Below are 15,984 nucleotides of genomic sequence, written 5' to 3' on the forward strand. Positions count from 1 at the left end.
GGGTGAAGAACCCAAGGGCAGGCAGCAATAACTAGCACCAAAAGAAGAGATGACAGAAAACAGACCATTGGAAACAAACTTATGGGTTCCCTGTTATGAAACTAGTTGGCATTATTGATGAGGCAGATAGGAATCATTTATTGAAAAGAAATAGACCTGGAATTAAATTACACAGTGAAAAGAAATATCATTGATCAAGGGATTAAGGGGAAGGATTTTGGGACCTCAGCAGTTTGACATGACTGAGGAGATGCAATGAGGGGGACGAGCCTGGCCTTGAAGTCGCAGCATTGCGAGGCAGCGCAAGGGCAAGCACAATACTGGAGCAACTCCCAAGGAATATGTAGGAATGGCGAGGAAATACCAATATTTTGCCACAGAGCGTTGATACCACATCAACTGGTTTAAGTACAGCTCTGCTTGGTTGCTCAAGCTAAAGAAGACTGGGGGTGCGGACTCCCTGGGCCACGTTGCAATGTCAGGATCAGCCAACATTGTGTTCTTGTCTCGGTGGCAGGTGCAGTGGGGTGGGAAAATCTGGCACTTTCGTATCTTGGTTGCATAGTGCGGTGAGTTGGTACCATCGGGTCCCTCCTTGTCCTGGTTCCAAGCATGGCAAGTTAGGACGACGATGAGGCACCCTCTAACCCTACCTGAAACTCCTGCTGCCGGGATGGTGGCCCCATCTGGAAGGTACCAGAACCAGCTGACAAGAACTGTGGCCAAAAGGGAAAAATACTGATCTACATCCATCATCTTCCAGTCCTATAACTAGAGCCATCCCAAGTGAGTGGGATCCCTTTGAGCTCTCTCCGGGATGGCAGCAGGCTGTGGCCCAGCACCTCCCCCTGCGCTGGGACATCCCTCGGGGCAGAGCTCCTGAGGATCTCAAAACAGTAGATTTCTTGAGGAGATTAAAGTGTAGATTTCATGGGGATTCCGAAGATTCGATTTCTTGAGGATTTCGGAGACCGTCTGCTGACCGATGCCAACGAGAGCAATCCATTACTATTGTATTTCTTGAGGTTTCAGAGATCATTTGGCACCAATAAAATACTACTCTTTGCAAAAAGAGGAACATCTTAACTACATAGGTTAACCTCTGTATCTGTTTTTGTGTGTGTGTGTATGTGTGTGTGTGTGTGTGATCTCATTTAGGAAACCCGTCATAAGTCTCGGGTGAACCTTGCCATTTTCAAATCTTAAAGTCGCTGTGCTGATTATGGCAAATTTTGTTATATCACTTTGACAACTGGGCTGATGACAAAGTATTGTTAAAAACCATCCCACCTAATCCTTTGTTAATAAATCTGACAACCCCTGTCGCCTCAAAGTTCTGCAGAAACCCAAAGCAACGTTCGCGACGACGGCTGGACCCCACCGCACCTCACCACAGCGCGCCGCCCCAAACGCGGCGGCAGCGGCGGGCACCAGCGGCCGGTGAATCATGAGGGAACCGGTACCTCACTGCCCTGAGACCACCGCCGAGAGGAACCAGAGGCGATCCCGCCGCCGGGGACCCCCGGGGCCGCCCGCCCTCGCTTAGTGCCGGTTGCCCGGGAGGCGGAAAAACCCAACAGGCAAAGCTCGGCTATACCACCCCCCCCATTCCCCCCACCCCCCCCCCTGCATTGGTACGGCCCAAAGCGATCGCGGCTGCGCAGCGCCGCAGTGCGGGGCTGGGCGGGACCACGCCTGCGCGGGGGGAGGAGGGAATGCCGGCGGGCTTGGCCCGCGCTGCGGCGCTAAGGGACGTGGTGAGTCTGAGGGGAGCGCGAAATGGCGGCGGAGGAGCGGTCTGCGGCGCCGCCCGGTTCTGTGGCGAGCGGGGCGGGCTGAGGGCTGGTGCTGGTCTGCCTGCTCCCACGGTGGGTGCTCCGAGGTGCCGCAAGGCCTTTGGGCCTCCAGCCCCCAGGGGCACCTCAGGGAAGGTGTTGAGGCCCCTTGGGCGTGTGATGAAAAAACAGTCTTTCACACCAAAACTGGACAAACTTTTGTGGAGTCACAGATTTGGGAAGGGGAAAGAAACAGCTGTGCCGCTCCGCTCCTTGTTTATTCTCTGGCCCCCTCAGCAGCGGCAGTCGTGAACCGGTGTGCTGGCACAGTAACCCGCAGGTGGAACTTGAGAGAGGGCATGTTGAAATTAACTATTCGTTTTTATTGCCTTTTTTCTTTTTTTCTTCTCAGGTGATTCTAGAAGCTATGGATATACTCTTTAGAATAAGAGGAGGCTTGGATCTTGCATTTCAGCTAGCAACTACGGATGGTGTGTCTGTAAGAGTATAATAGATTGCTTAATAAAAGATTATTTGCATAAATGTTAATTTTAACTAGCTATGATGTTTATTGTCTTGGCATTTCTTCAGATGTTAAGTGCTTTTTCCCAAACCTGTAAGTATTAAGTACAAAAAATGTTATTTTTTATCTGCATTAGTTTTCTGATAGGTTTTTTCCATCATACGGTTTTAATTTCAAGTAAAGTTTAAATTGCCCTTTTTAGGTCACTTTATTTACACATTTTTCCTACTTAGAGCTATGGTATTGGGATTGCTTCTCAGTTTGAATCCAAAGTTGACCCTGAAATTCCAAGCAAATGGATAATAACTCGATGAAAATTTATTCATTATAACAGGATTATATTAGTAATAGAGTTTTGAGATTGTGATCCAGTCTTTCTAGAGAAACGGCGAAGATGAACAAGCTAACCAGTTACTCTTGAATTTAGGTGGGATTGACTACTGCAATTCCATGTGGAATTGGGACTAGACCATATGGTATTAAGAGGCTCCTCTAGTCCCACATTCTCACAGTAAGGCGACATTCACTTCAGAAAGTCCGTTCAAAGCTGTTGGCAGCCACTGGGCTGTCATGGGGTGGTGTGCGGAAGGAAGGTGTCTTTAGCTCAGCTCTAGCTCATTCTGCTTTTTGAAAGGACATGTCTTTACTAGAAACTCAGAATTCAGTGTTAGTGAACCTGGAAAAGGAACTCGGGCTCACAATTTCAGTTCATGATGTGGAATAGAAGTGTTGAATAGGTTGGCCTAATGCATAGCAACGTTCTGTGAATTGCATCCTTTCTGTGAATTGCATCCTTGGAGAAAGGCTATTTATTTGACTTTGTTTACAGTGTAGTGAATTATAACCACAGCGAAGCAGAGTGATACTCAGATTGTCCAAGTGCGTGGTATTCACAGCTGTTGGTGTGTAAATATGGTAGACCGCTCTTTTGAAGGCAGTGAGTTTTTCTTTTGGAAGAGATTTAGCTAAATACGTTGGGTTTTGTTGGATTTTTCTAATAGCATAGTTTTTACAGACTTTAGTGCCAAAGTCAACTAATGGTGGCCAAATCTAAGTTAATGCATTAAAGAAATACAATTTGGCATAGTCTTTCATAGCTTGTTAGACTTTGTATAGCTCCTGAATCTTTCCAGGATTTAGTCAAATGATTGAATATAACCATATGTAGAAATTTGTATGTAGAAGTTGTTTTGCAACTGTGGGCTTAGTTGAGAGTTACTGATGTGAGAATTGACTACGGTGTAGGTTATTCTGTAATTCATTCAGCTCTTCATATCTGCGAGAAACAGTATGCTTTTGTTTAGGCAGGTATGAGTGCGAATATTTGAGACAGACCTGGTAAGTGAAATCTTACCTCAGTTTTTCTTTACATAACCATTTTTCTGATCATAACAGCACTTAGATTTTTATTCCAATTCAAAACACATCGATATTTTTTTTAAATGTATGCCCAGCAGCTGTAACAAAAGTGAGGGAGTTTTCTAGCCTAATTGTACCCTTATTGTGTTTCAGAGGCATCAACAAAAAAGGCATTAGGCTATGTTTTCAGTGATCTTGCAAACAAACTGTCCTCAGATGTTCTTGTATTAAGAATTTGCCACAGTTCAGTCTATGTGTGGCCTAACAGTGGTATGAACACTGTTCCAGAGCTGACTGATGACTCTGCTTGTAAGGAGATAAGACGATTTATACAGTGAGTATATTTTAAAATGTATATATTTTTTTAAATTGATAAATTTCATATTATAGAAATTTCTCTTTCTGTTGATACTTCAGGATTGACCAAGATGATGAGACGAAACGAAAACTTGGGAAAAAAAAGGATAAAAGGTTACAAGATACGGTATGTGTCTCACCACACTAATACATTATGTCAGACGAACTATTTTTAAAAAATTTTTAGATCTGCCCTCTGTAAGCTTTTCTGTATACAAATAAGCATTGACATAACTTAATCCTTTTAAAGTTACTGAGATTCAGCATGAATGCAGGGATCCATCTACAGTAGATCAACATGTAGAAGTTTGTCTTTCACATTACTTTTTTTTTTTTTCATAGAATCATAGAATGGTTTAGGTTGGAAGGGACCTTCAAGATCATCGAGTTCCAACGCCTTGCCATGGGCAGGAACACCTCCCACTAGACCAGGTTGCTCAAAGCCCCATCCTGTCTGGCCTTGAACACCTCCAGGGATGGGGCAGCCACAGCTTCTCTGTGCAGCCTGGGCCAGTGTCTCACCACCCTCCAAGTGAAAAATTTCTTCCTGATATCTAATCTAAATCTCCCCTCTTCCAGTTTGAAGCTGTTACCCCTCGTCCTCTCACTACGTGCCCTTGTAAAAAGTCCCTCTTCAGCTTTCCTGAAGAGGAAAAAAGGCACGCCTTTTTAAACCAAATTATTTCATTACTGAGTTTGATACCAAATATCTATGATCTTACTTTTGCCTTCTTGGTGCGTGTGTTGTTGGAGATGTACTATTGGTGTCTTTACCCTCTGCAGCAGCAGATAGTCAATATAGACCTCATGTTGGAAATGACGTCCTCATTAGCTGCTTTGGCTCCAGTCATTGAAAGGGAAAATAAGGAACACCACTACATTAATATGACATTACCAGTTGATGTTGTTGTATCTGTTTCTCCAGAAGAAACGTGGGGAAAGTAAGTGTTATCGTGAACTTGTAATTTTTCAGCTTTGTTTCTGCTTTTTCTTGAAATAATGAAATAAAGCTCTCTTATCATATCATTAATCAGTTTAATGAAGCAGCATGTAGCATTTTTGTAATGGAATTTAACTGTGTAAATAACAAAAGCTCCTGTAGACAGCTGTTAGCTTTAATAATCCTGAGAAAGAATCCTTTTGCTGTCTACAAAAAATTCAGTTTATCCATGTCTGATAGATGTGATAACTCCTAACCGTTGCTTAGCAAGGAATTAAGAAAGTCAGGAAAATGTTCTAAAAATTCTTGTTAGTATATGAGTGTGTATAAAAGTGAGAGTTAAAGTGTATTTGATGAGTCTTTGTCATCTCAGTACTATATTAGGGACTGCAGCTGGGTGGGTGAAGGTGGAAAACGACAAGTCTTCCTCTGTACTTTTTCCTTGCATTTTTTCTATAGGATTTGATTCTGAAGGATGCTAAATGGGGTGGATAAAACACAAAAAAAAAAAACCCAACCATACAGTCACAGATGTAACTTTTATTTTGGCAAATGCTCCAAATGGTTGTGTTTCTGATATGGGAGCAGGGTACTTGTACTTTGGAGGGATGGATGACGAGGGAGTAGTTAGTATACAGACGTGGTTTGAGTAAAGCCCGGTGAGGTTGTCTTTCTCTGGGGGAGTGGAAGCATGGAAATAGTAAGTTTACCAGACCAGGTGCAAATATGCATATAAGTATTGTATAACTGTCAGAGCTATGAGAGAAGATGATCCACCGTCACTGTTTTACTTCTTAAATATTCTGCCTTATACTTGGCAGGGTGCAGAATCTCCTGGTGAAAGCAATTCACAGGCAATTAACTGACATGGAAAGATGTATCATGAAATATATGAAGGGAACATCAATTGTGGTACCGGAACAATTTCATTTCATGTTACCAGGAAAAAATGATCTTGTAACAATCTCGTATCCTACAGGTATTTCTGATGATCAGCTGGAAAGTTACAGAAAGGTAAAGCCAACAAATACTATCAGAACCTAATTTTTTTTTAATTTAACTTTTTTTTTTATTACTATTGTAACTGAAGCAGTGGTAAAGCTTTTCATTTAGCCTACGTACAATAAATACTAACGTGCTGCTAGTTTTTTAATTTATTTTTATTATCACTGAAGCAGTATTCTGAATGTAGAAGCTTAATTTATGAGCAGTTATTTTATAAAATGTGTCAGATCTCATTTTTGTAAGGGAACAGTAGAAGCTTTAAAACTACATAGGATTTGATTTAGATAGGTTTTATCTAAATTATACATCTGGTACTGGATTCTTTGAATATCTCCATTTCCATGGTAGAATATCAGATTACTTGTAGCGTGTTACTACCTTCAGGCCTTAACAAGTGTCCTGAAAGGGTTAGGGTTGGGGTTTTCTTGTTTGTTTTGGTTTCTTTCTTGGGGTTGTGTGGTGTTGGTGATTTTTTTTTTCTTTGTTTTGGGGGGCTGCTTTTTGTGGCTCACAGCTGACGAGCCTTAGCTAGCTTTTGTTTGGTTGGGTTTTGCCTTCTGGGCTGGCACACCTAGAAAAAGGAATATGGATGAGGTGGAAAAATGTTCTGATGCGGCAGTCTGTTCCGACTGAGACGTGTACCTGGCTCATACCAGTTCAGGTCACACAGTTACACATACTCAGTGGGGAAAGAATCTTCTGCTGCCTTAGAGGTGCAGAAGCCATGGGGATTTTTCATTTTCTTCTGTGTGAAGCATTACTGGGTATACAAAGCCTCATATCTCTGTTGCATTTGCAGAGGCCTCGGGTATTGGTGGCACATCAAGTCTTTCCTGCTTTCTGTCTTCTGTTCGCTCTTATCCACTGATTGTCAAGCGTTGCTGTAGCTAATGTAGTTGGGTTTACTGTTGGGTCATCAGCGTAAAATGTGTTACCTGTGTTACACACATTATCCTAGATGATCTCATCATTCCTTTCACTCATAAGCTCTGTGAAATAAGGCAATATATCTCTTTAAATGTGGCTGTTGTGTTGCAAACAGTGCTTAAGAGATTTAAAAATAGACTGAATCTGCTTAAACCTTAAGCTCACTACCTTTACTTTGTCTCAGTATGTGGTATTTGTATGTCTTCAATATTAGTTAAGATTATAATTCAGAGTGTGTGTATCTGTACTACTTCATAGATAAAACTGTAATCCTTTTCTGTTATGGTGTATTTTATCATACATTCATAAGACAGTTGTCACTCACATCTCCAGTGGGGCTCCAGCGGCAGGCGTTGTGTAACAGTGGGCCCTCTAGATAGGAGGTAAGCCTGCATGAGCTTCCTTCGAGAGGTGAGATCTAGTAGTAAACATACACACTGAATGTTTAATTAAGCAGATTTTAATATATTGATTTGCTAAACTATGCTGTTACGATTGTTTATGTCTTTATTGTTACTTACAATGTGATGTTTCTTTTAATCCAAGATTTGAATTGTGTTCTTTATTTTTATTCGAACTTGCATGTAGGAATTGCATGGGTTATTCAATCTGCCATGTGACAGACCGTATTTCAAGAGAGCAAATGCTTATCATTTTCCAGATGAACCATATAAAGATGGATATCTGAGAAATCCACATTTACATCTTAATTCACCTGGTATGGAGTCTGGTATGGTAAGTTTGAATTGAAACATTTGTAAGAAAGTACTCTTTTTTTACTTGAGATTTGTTATTAAAAGAAGTAATTTAGATAGTCAATATTGTATAGATGAGAAAGTGAAGTAACTGACTTGGCCTTTTAAGCCAAAGGGCTTCTCTGCACAAAATGGCATTGCTTTAGCTATATTTGTCCCAGTGAATTTGCATTTTCTTGGAGAAGGATGTACACATTTTTAGCATGTATCTTTAAAATTTCTCACAACCAGGACAAGAAACTAAAACTATGAATGAGATGTTTAGGAGACAAAAATGGGAGGAGTAATCATGTGTGAATAACCCTTCAGTGCTTCTAGAAATTTACAATCCCCAACTGAAAGTTGTTACAGTCCTAGTGACAAGTCATATGATTCCTCTGCAAACTGATGCAAGTGTGATCAGCTGCATGTGTATTACCTCTTTCTGTGCAGGTTTATTTAGTACATGGTGTATATAGTTATCACCACTATATGCAGGATCGGACTGATGATAGTGGATGGGGCTGTGCCTATCGGTCTTTGCAGACAATCTGTTCTTGGTTCAAGCACCAAGGTTACATTGATGCACCTATACCAACACACAAAGAAATTCAACAGGTACACAACATCGAAGCAGATTCGTTATTTTATGTGTGTTTGTCTACAAAAGTTCATATAGATTATTTTTAAAATATCAAATCCATATGTTTTAGACTTTGGAATTGTGTAGTATTTTTAATTTATCTCTTAAATTGAACTGTAGTAGTTCGTAGTTATTATTTTTAACAAGTTTTATTATAGGAGGTGTGCCTCCAAATGTTTATCTGTGTTGGGTCATGTTATCTGTACAAATAATAGTCCTTCAAATGGTCTTCTAAATATTTCCTTGGATTAATGTTCTATTAGAAATTCAGATTAGGACTTCTCACTGTTTCTGCCAAAGGAAAGAAAACAAAGAACCTGATGTGTCATATTAAAATCAGTTTTAAAACTGAGTCTTGTATTCAGTGACAGCTGGATTAGTCCCCAGATGCTATGTACTGATTTACTGTCTTCTCTTGCAACTTTGCCTTTGAGAGTAGTGGGCTTTCCCTGCTTTTTGAACTCTGCTTCACTTCCTTTTCTGTTGTGAATTTGAATGCATACCTGAGTATGTTTGTTTCTGGTAACAGCACTGAAGAAAAGCTGTTAGCTTGGGTAGCTAATATTGTATGCCTAGCAAGAAATACTGCAATTATCTTCGGTCTTCTCAAAATAGTTCTTTGTGTTGCGTTTATAACGTTTTTAGCAATGTTTGATTCGGTCTGTAAAACAGCTTTCATCATACCTAACAGGGATGTGAGCACTGAAGTTAAAACTGCATTTCCTGAACGCTTCTCATTCTGTGCTTAAACCTAAAAGCAACTGAAGTCCCTGCGCTTCTGTAGTATTTTTAGAAATCTAGAAGAGGGCAGTAGCCTTCAGGAGACTTTATGGACTTTGTATCCTGAGGGGAAAAGGCTCCTCTCAAGTGCGGCATGTAATGTGTAAGCCTCAGAATGGAGAAAAGTTTAAAATAGACCACAGCCTTCAGTGTATTTCCGTGGCCTCTTCCTCATAGTGCTATTTTATGGATCCTTTTCTGAGATGCTTTGAATGGGAATGCAGGTACTTCAGTCTGTGGCTTCTGCAGTACAATGATGGACTCCATGATTAGGCAGGTCAGCGCTCACCATCCCAGGGATATATTCTATGCTTTTAGGCACTGTCTGTATTCGTGTTCAAGTGACATTTCCATAACAGAACCGCAGTGAATGAATTAGACATCCATTTATCTGCTTTTGACCGGCTAGGTTCAAAACACATTCCCATATATATAAAACAACTTTGTTGACAAAAAGTGGTGGAATTGTCTACTACTATGTTGTTGACGTTTGTTTTTCTTCTTCATCATGAAAAGGCACTGGTGGATGCTGGAGACAAGCCTGCAGCGTTTGTTGGGTCACGGCAATGGATTGGTTCGATTGAGGTACAGCTTGTTTTGAATCAGCTTTTTGGAATAACATCCAAAATATTATTTGTCAGGTAAGAATCAATATCTGTTTAATAGCTCAGCAATTATTAAAAAGACTGAACTCCTTAAAATGCAAATTGCCATTACAATACATGGGAGGACAGGGATAATAAAAGAGATAATAAATCTTTTAAGGGTACCTTGTTCGTAAACCCTGTATTCCCGCCTTCGGTTGCGCTAAGTGCTTACAGATGCAGATCTTGCTAAATTTCTTGTGGGCTTGGGGTTCCAGTTTGCAGTTGCTATAAATGACTTCACAATATGCAAACTGATGTGGGATCCAGCATATTCCTTTGCGCTCCAAACATAATTTTTGAAGCAGCTACGCAGTCTGGTGGGCACGATGAACTGAATGCACACTGACATTAAATTATTACTTCATGCACAGAGCTAACCTGTCAGCTCAGGATTGAGGCAAATTGCTGAACAGCCTGGAAATAGTGTTCTCTTTTCTGGGTTTGCGTGACAGATAAAACAAGGGATTTGTTTCCATTCTGATAATCTGAGGCTCTCGGACACAATAAAGAACCCTACAAATGCATTTGGGAGAAAAAGAATAACATTCAGCATTTATCAGAAATAAAATTACTGGGGCTTTATCATTTAGGCAGCACTAAGCAGACTGAGAAATCCCTGAATGTTCTGTGATAAATACAATCATGAAATAGAGTATATACTAACTTGGCGTGTACGAAAATTCTAGTCAAACAAAATACTACTCGTGAGTTATGTTTGTTTAGAGTAAATTCTACTGTCAGTATTCTAAAAAAGCATGTGGCCATGCTGATGGCAATTCTTAACAGTAGGAAAATAGTTCAGTTTTTCAATATTTTGTAAAGCTTTATACAGCCAATTTTAATCTTTTTTGTTCCAGAGCTTATATTTGCAGATGATCCACCAATTATTTATAGCAGCTGGGACAGGCCCTGCCAGTATGAAGGTTTTTATTCCTGCATGTAAGAATATAGAATAGATTCCTTTGTGAACTGGGTAGAATTGCTCACAGTGCTGCTACGAGGGAGCACCAATGTTTTTCAGGATTATGAAAAGCCAACATTACTACCATGCTGAGAAGAAGTGTCATGCATCTTTTTCAGCCAGTCACTGGCAGTGGATTGCATTTTTGTCTTGAGCTTATTTCCAGCTAAGACCTCTAACTCTTTATGGAAATAAGATTTCACAGCTGCACCGGCAGTGCTAGTACAGAATCCATTATTGTAAATGTACCGTTTCCCAGAGTTCTCGTTTTGTATTCTGTCTGCATTTAATCCATCTCTCCGGGAACTTTTGGGAAGCAGGCACACAGGCTTTCTTTGGGTTTTCGAAAGGTTAACCACTATATGAAGAAATACAAAGACAAGATATTAAAAATATCTATATTAATTTCCTTGCCTAGCCTCTGTCACCACTTTTGGGAGCACTGTCAGTCTTCTAAGGGGAATAGAAGTCTCTGCCAGACATATTTCTTCAGCTCCGAATCCTGGCATACGTGCATGTATTGTGTGTGCCTTTCTCTTCCATGTAGACTTCTTTTGTCTGTGGCTGGTCCCCATGGTTAAAAAGGAAAGCAGGGAGATGATAACAAAGCTAAGTTCAGTGTTGCTTTGAACAGATTACTAATGTTGTTTGAGATTAGATTTTTGAAGCCAGCTTGGGTATGAGTGCAATTGCCTGTGCAATTACAGTGGAAACGTATCTTAAGAGATGTCACTATAAACACCTTTACCAACACCTTATTTTTGTTGTTTCTGATGAAGTTCTGTCACTTCAGACAGATGTAGCCAGTCTGTTTTTCAGCCACTTGGAGGGCCTTGTTGGCGTTTACCAGCTGTCCCCACTGTGGGAGTCAAGCACCAGACACGTTACAGAAGCCGGGTGACTCCAGGTGCTCCAGTGGCAACTGGGCTTACAGCAGATTCATTGTCCAACCAGAATCTGCAACTTGCATTAGAAGACTTTTTTTCATATTGTCACAGGATATTTACACAGGAAAACTCTTAAGCCACTTTCTAATCAGTTACCTATGTAGTTAACAAGTACAATGGATAATTAGAGAATTAAGTCTAGTGAGGATGACAAATTGTTGTTTTTCTTACCTAGCCAGGGTTCTGAGCTAGCGCTGCAGGGAAGAGAGCTTGCTAATCATTTCAAGACTGAAGGAACTCCGATAATGATCGGTAAGTGCTCAAGTATCGAAGAATGGCAATGAAAGTGCATGGTCTCCCTGTGCTGAATTCCTTTTCAATTAGAACTAGTTCATTTTACTGTACAAGAGTTAATCAAAACTTGAGATTAATTAAAAATTACACTTTTCCCAAGTGAGCCTGGAAAATGACACAGTTAGTCTGGCTGGTATCTTTTTACTCCGTATTTCTCCCAAGCTCAGCATTAAACCTGGTAACAAAAGTCAGTCTAAATGGCGGTGTTAAAAACTGCTGTTAACATCAGAACTTGAAAGCTGACTTCGGCTCTCTGGAGGAGCAGAAGTTCATACAGTTCCCCAATACATTCCAAGACTAGTGTTTATCTGGCTTTGAAGAGCAGGATATTCCCCAAATTCTTTTTAAGACCAGTTTTAATAATCCGAAATGTTGGTAACATGAGAGATGCTATTTGTGAGAATGCTGTAACTTTAATTGAACTATTTCCAAGACAGCTTTGGTTTAGAAAATTAAGACAATTGAAAATATAATTTCTGGCTTTAAAATTTCACTTTTAGCAATTTTCACAATCTATGTTTGGTACTCCGTAAAGGTAGTGTTTACTCTGTCAAATTAGAGGTGCCAGAAGTCTGGATTTTGGTATGAAATATTCTTGGCCTTTCAGCAGCTTTTTTGTCTAAATTTCAAGAATTTAGAATCCTATATACCCTTCCCTGTAATGCTGTCTTGTAGATTTGTAGATTGGTTTAATTTTTCTTCTTGTTGTTGGGGGAGGGGGCAGGGGTTGGCGGTTTTGGGGTGGGTTTGGGGGATTTTTTTTTTTGCTAATGTTCTTTTGGGGTTTTTTGCAATTCCTGTGTGATGTCTGGAGTCATTACTACAGTATCCCAAGGATGTAAACCCCTCTTGCTATCTGAAAGAAACGTGCAAGAGTCGACCTGTGGCCAGCTCATCAAAACGTCTCCTCTCCCTGTTTGCAGGCTGGAGAAAGGGGAGTCGGAAATTACCACTCTGCCCCTAATACCCATTGATGGAACTTAGTAGAAAACAGCAGATAACCCTTACCCAGAAGTTCTGATTTCCGTTCTAATTTTAGTCCTTTTACAACCAGGAAGTTTTTCAGATTCCTTTTCTACAGTTAAGTTTCTTTAAAAGAAACAGTGACACTTCATCTGGTGGAAATGCTGAGGATTTAACCCGCCTCGCTGACATGGAAGAAATATGGAAAGTAAATTCTCTAGTTGTAGTAAGTAAAGCAAAATAAGTAATCTTCCCTAGTTGTAGTAAAGATATGCTGTTTAATAATGTGAAGAGTCTTACATAGGCCGGCTTCAGAATCGTTTTGATAACCAAGCTAATGTGTTAATAGAAAGTGTTGATGTACTTTTGGTTTAGGCTTGCACATTTAGCCAATCTCAGTGAAAAAACTTCAGCACTTTGTGTTCCTCCTGTTTCAGGTGGAGGTGTTTTGGCTCACACAATATTAGGAGTAGCGTGGAATGAGCTTACAGGGCACATAAAATACTTGATTCTAGACCCACATTACACTGGAGGAGAAGATCTGCATGTTGTTTTGGAAAAGGTGAGGCTTGATGCATGTATATACACACACACACACGTATGTATATACATATATTTTGGCATTAAACAATGCACAGCCAAATCCAAATTGGCCAATCAATGGCTTCTCCATTCCTTACGAAGTGCTGATCCCAGTTAACCTGCGTATATGCTACTTACCCTTAGTTTCTGAAACTTGATGTCTTTGGAGAGGATATATTGGGTCAGCAACTACATAAAGTTGTTGCAGTACAACAAAATGTTCTTCACTTTCTCTGAACTAAACCATCTCCCCTTTTAGCTGGTAGTATATACAATAAATGTGTTTGGAATTTTGAATGGAACAGAAACATCTGTTCCACCTGTGAAATGCTGTTACTGAAGCAGAGAAGTTAACTATTTATTTTAAATTTATTAAAAAAAAAAAAAAATCCACCACTAGGCATTCTCAGATCAGGCCTTGAACTAAGTGTAAAGGGTAGGTACTGAACTGTTTTGAAAATCTGGGAAAGCTTTAAAGAAAAAAGGGTATGTAATGTTATATCCGTATTTAAAGCTACTAAAAGGGATGATGCAGCACATTATAAACAGTAAACACAGTGTCAGAAATGTAAACTGTGAAAGTAGCTAAATCATCCTACAGGTGTTAAGTAATCGATTTCTTTTCTGTTCTTCATATTAAATGGTAAATAGCAAGTTTTATTTCCTATCTTTATTTGATAGCCTAGGGTTGGGCCCAGCTGGAAGAGCTGTTGAAGGAACATTTTGCTAGCCCCGTAACGATCAAAGCTTGGCAGGGATACTGAAAGAAACCACTCCCTGAGAACGTGTAGGACCAAAGGCTGTTAGAGCTAGGAGGTGTTCAGGAATGGCACAGGAGAATAAAATACATGCAGAAGTTGCCGGGAGGGGAGGAACTGCGGTGGAATAGTTTGTAGCTCTTTTCTTCAGAAGCAGCTCATATAATTGTGTGGTAAAGAGCTTTGTTAGGCTGCTTTTCTACTAAATCTTGATCAGCAGCACAGCTGATATTAAGAGTTCTGGCTCTGAAATACCAAGTCCTACCAAAGGCGGCAAGGATTCTTCAGGATGAGAAGCGGAAACTGAGAATGAGTGTCAGAATCCTCTTAGTCTCTCTGTAGCAGCAGAAGGTAGTGGGAAGTGGGGGAGGGGGAAAAAAAGAGATGCTGCTTTTTAGGAACTGAGCTGGGGTGGGGAGGGAAGAAGGGGGAGAGAGAAAAAGACCCTGTGAAGTGTTTCCTACTAGTGTGTTCCCAGGCATGTAGAGAACTCTCTGAAAATTGTATGTTATGGCATGCTATAGATATTTGAAAAGAATTCATACAGCTTCAATTAAAATCAGTAAAATAAAATAGATCCAATAGTAGTAGATAGGAAAAACAGAATTCATAGTAGATTTAAACACTGTCTTGCTTTTTTTTCTTGGACAGGGCTGGTGTGGATGGAAGGGCCTGGAGTTTTGGAACAAAGACGCTTATTATAATCTGTGCCTACCTCAACGACCAAAAACTATTTAAATTCCACTCTTAGGAACATGCTAAGCCAGAATTCTAGCTGATCTAGATACAACTGTCTTGTTATTTATCAGAATAATGCTTTAAGTCAATCAAAAGCTAGTTGAAATAGAAATGTTGATCGAGTAATTTAAATTAAGAAAATATTTTTTTTAATGAAACCTAAAAATAAGAGTTATCTGCTATGAACTGTGTTTCTTATAAATACATTTATTAGGTAACTAATAATCTCTTCTTTTAGCTAGGATAACTTTATATAGCATTTTTTGTTATGCTAAAATCTTTCCGAATTAAATGTCCGGTCCTTTTATTTTATTATGGAATTCTTTCTTGCCAAAAAAAATGAACTGTCCTCTACCTTCCAGGTTCCGTACAGCCAGCTGCTGTGTGCACAGTGAGCCTGTCCAAGGCATCGTTTGCTGCTGGTGCTGTTGATTAACAGCATTTTAGAAAAGAAGTGTGAGAAAAATGGCTATATGTACTGAATTTTATGAACTTTGTTCTCTTATTTACACTGAAAAAAATGTGAGAGAATTAATTATTACATGTGCATTTATTTATAGCTGTAGGAACACAACTATTCTAGGAAAAAAACCCACAACACAACAGTCTTCTGTAAGAAGTAAAAATAAATGAGCTTTCCTCCTTCTCAGAAGGAGACGCTGTACCAGCAAACACGTCTGGCGGCTCTGTGCATGGTGTAGTCGGGTCTCTTCAGGCTTTGTATTCCCCTCGACTTCATGTGGGGATTACAGGTGATTTCTTTTGTCAGCTAGGAGACAAGATCTGTCACACGGACAAACAGGAATAAGTCTGTATCTGATGCCATCAAAACACTAGGCTACAGCTGTGGTGTTGGTAGGGATGCTGTCTTTGTGAGCTGCTCCATCAGTGCAGCAGTAAAAGTATCTGCCACTTCTTTTATTTTTTTTTTCCCATGTGAAAGTAGCTTTTCAGTGGCATTCCCTGTGCACTATCCCTTTTCAATAAAACCCTGACCTTAGATGCCTATGCAAGTTGATCCTTACTAGTAGGCTTCTAAACCCAACTGCTG

At 40.1% G+C, this 15,984-nt stretch overlaps 1 protein-coding gene across 5 annotated transcripts; it reads left to right on the forward strand.

Annotated features, from left to right (window-relative positions):
- Positions 1-1,715: 1,715 nt before the first annotated feature.
- On the forward strand, positions 1,716-15,979 carry UFSP2 (UFM1 specific peptidase 2; the record flags this gene model as incomplete). Of its 5 annotated transcripts, none has more annotated exons than XR_014269118.1 (12): positions 1,716-1,757; positions 2,188-2,266; positions 3,811-3,991; positions 4,075-4,141; positions 4,798-4,955; positions 5,776-5,968; positions 7,475-7,621; positions 8,074-8,238; positions 9,560-9,684; positions 11,774-11,850; positions 12,816-13,081; positions 13,293-13,418. XR_014269118.1 is itself a non-coding variant. In XM_082482483.1 (12 exons), 12 exons carry the CDS (start codon positions 1,716-1,718, stop codon positions 14,931-14,933), a joined length of 1,446 nt encoding a protein of 481 aa, XP_082338609.1. In that variant the 3' UTR covers positions 14,934-15,979. The 5 variants fall into 5 exon arrangements, 4 of the variants coding, with proteins under 4 accessions (XP_082338609.1, XP_082338611.1, XP_082338612.1 ...); XM_082482483.1 differs by lacking the exon at positions 12,816-13,081 and adding an exon at positions 14,847-15,979 and having other exon boundaries at positions 13,293-13,417; XM_082482485.1 differs by lacking the exon at positions 13,293-13,418 and having other exon boundaries at positions 12,816-13,181.
- Positions 15,980-15,984: the final 5 nt, after the last annotated feature.

This window comes from Vanellus vanellus (assembly GCF_965231255.1).
Source record: "Vanellus vanellus genome assembly, chromosome: 4".
Classification (NCBI taxonomy): Eukaryota; Metazoa; Chordata; class Aves; order Charadriiformes; family Charadriidae; genus Vanellus; species Vanellus vanellus.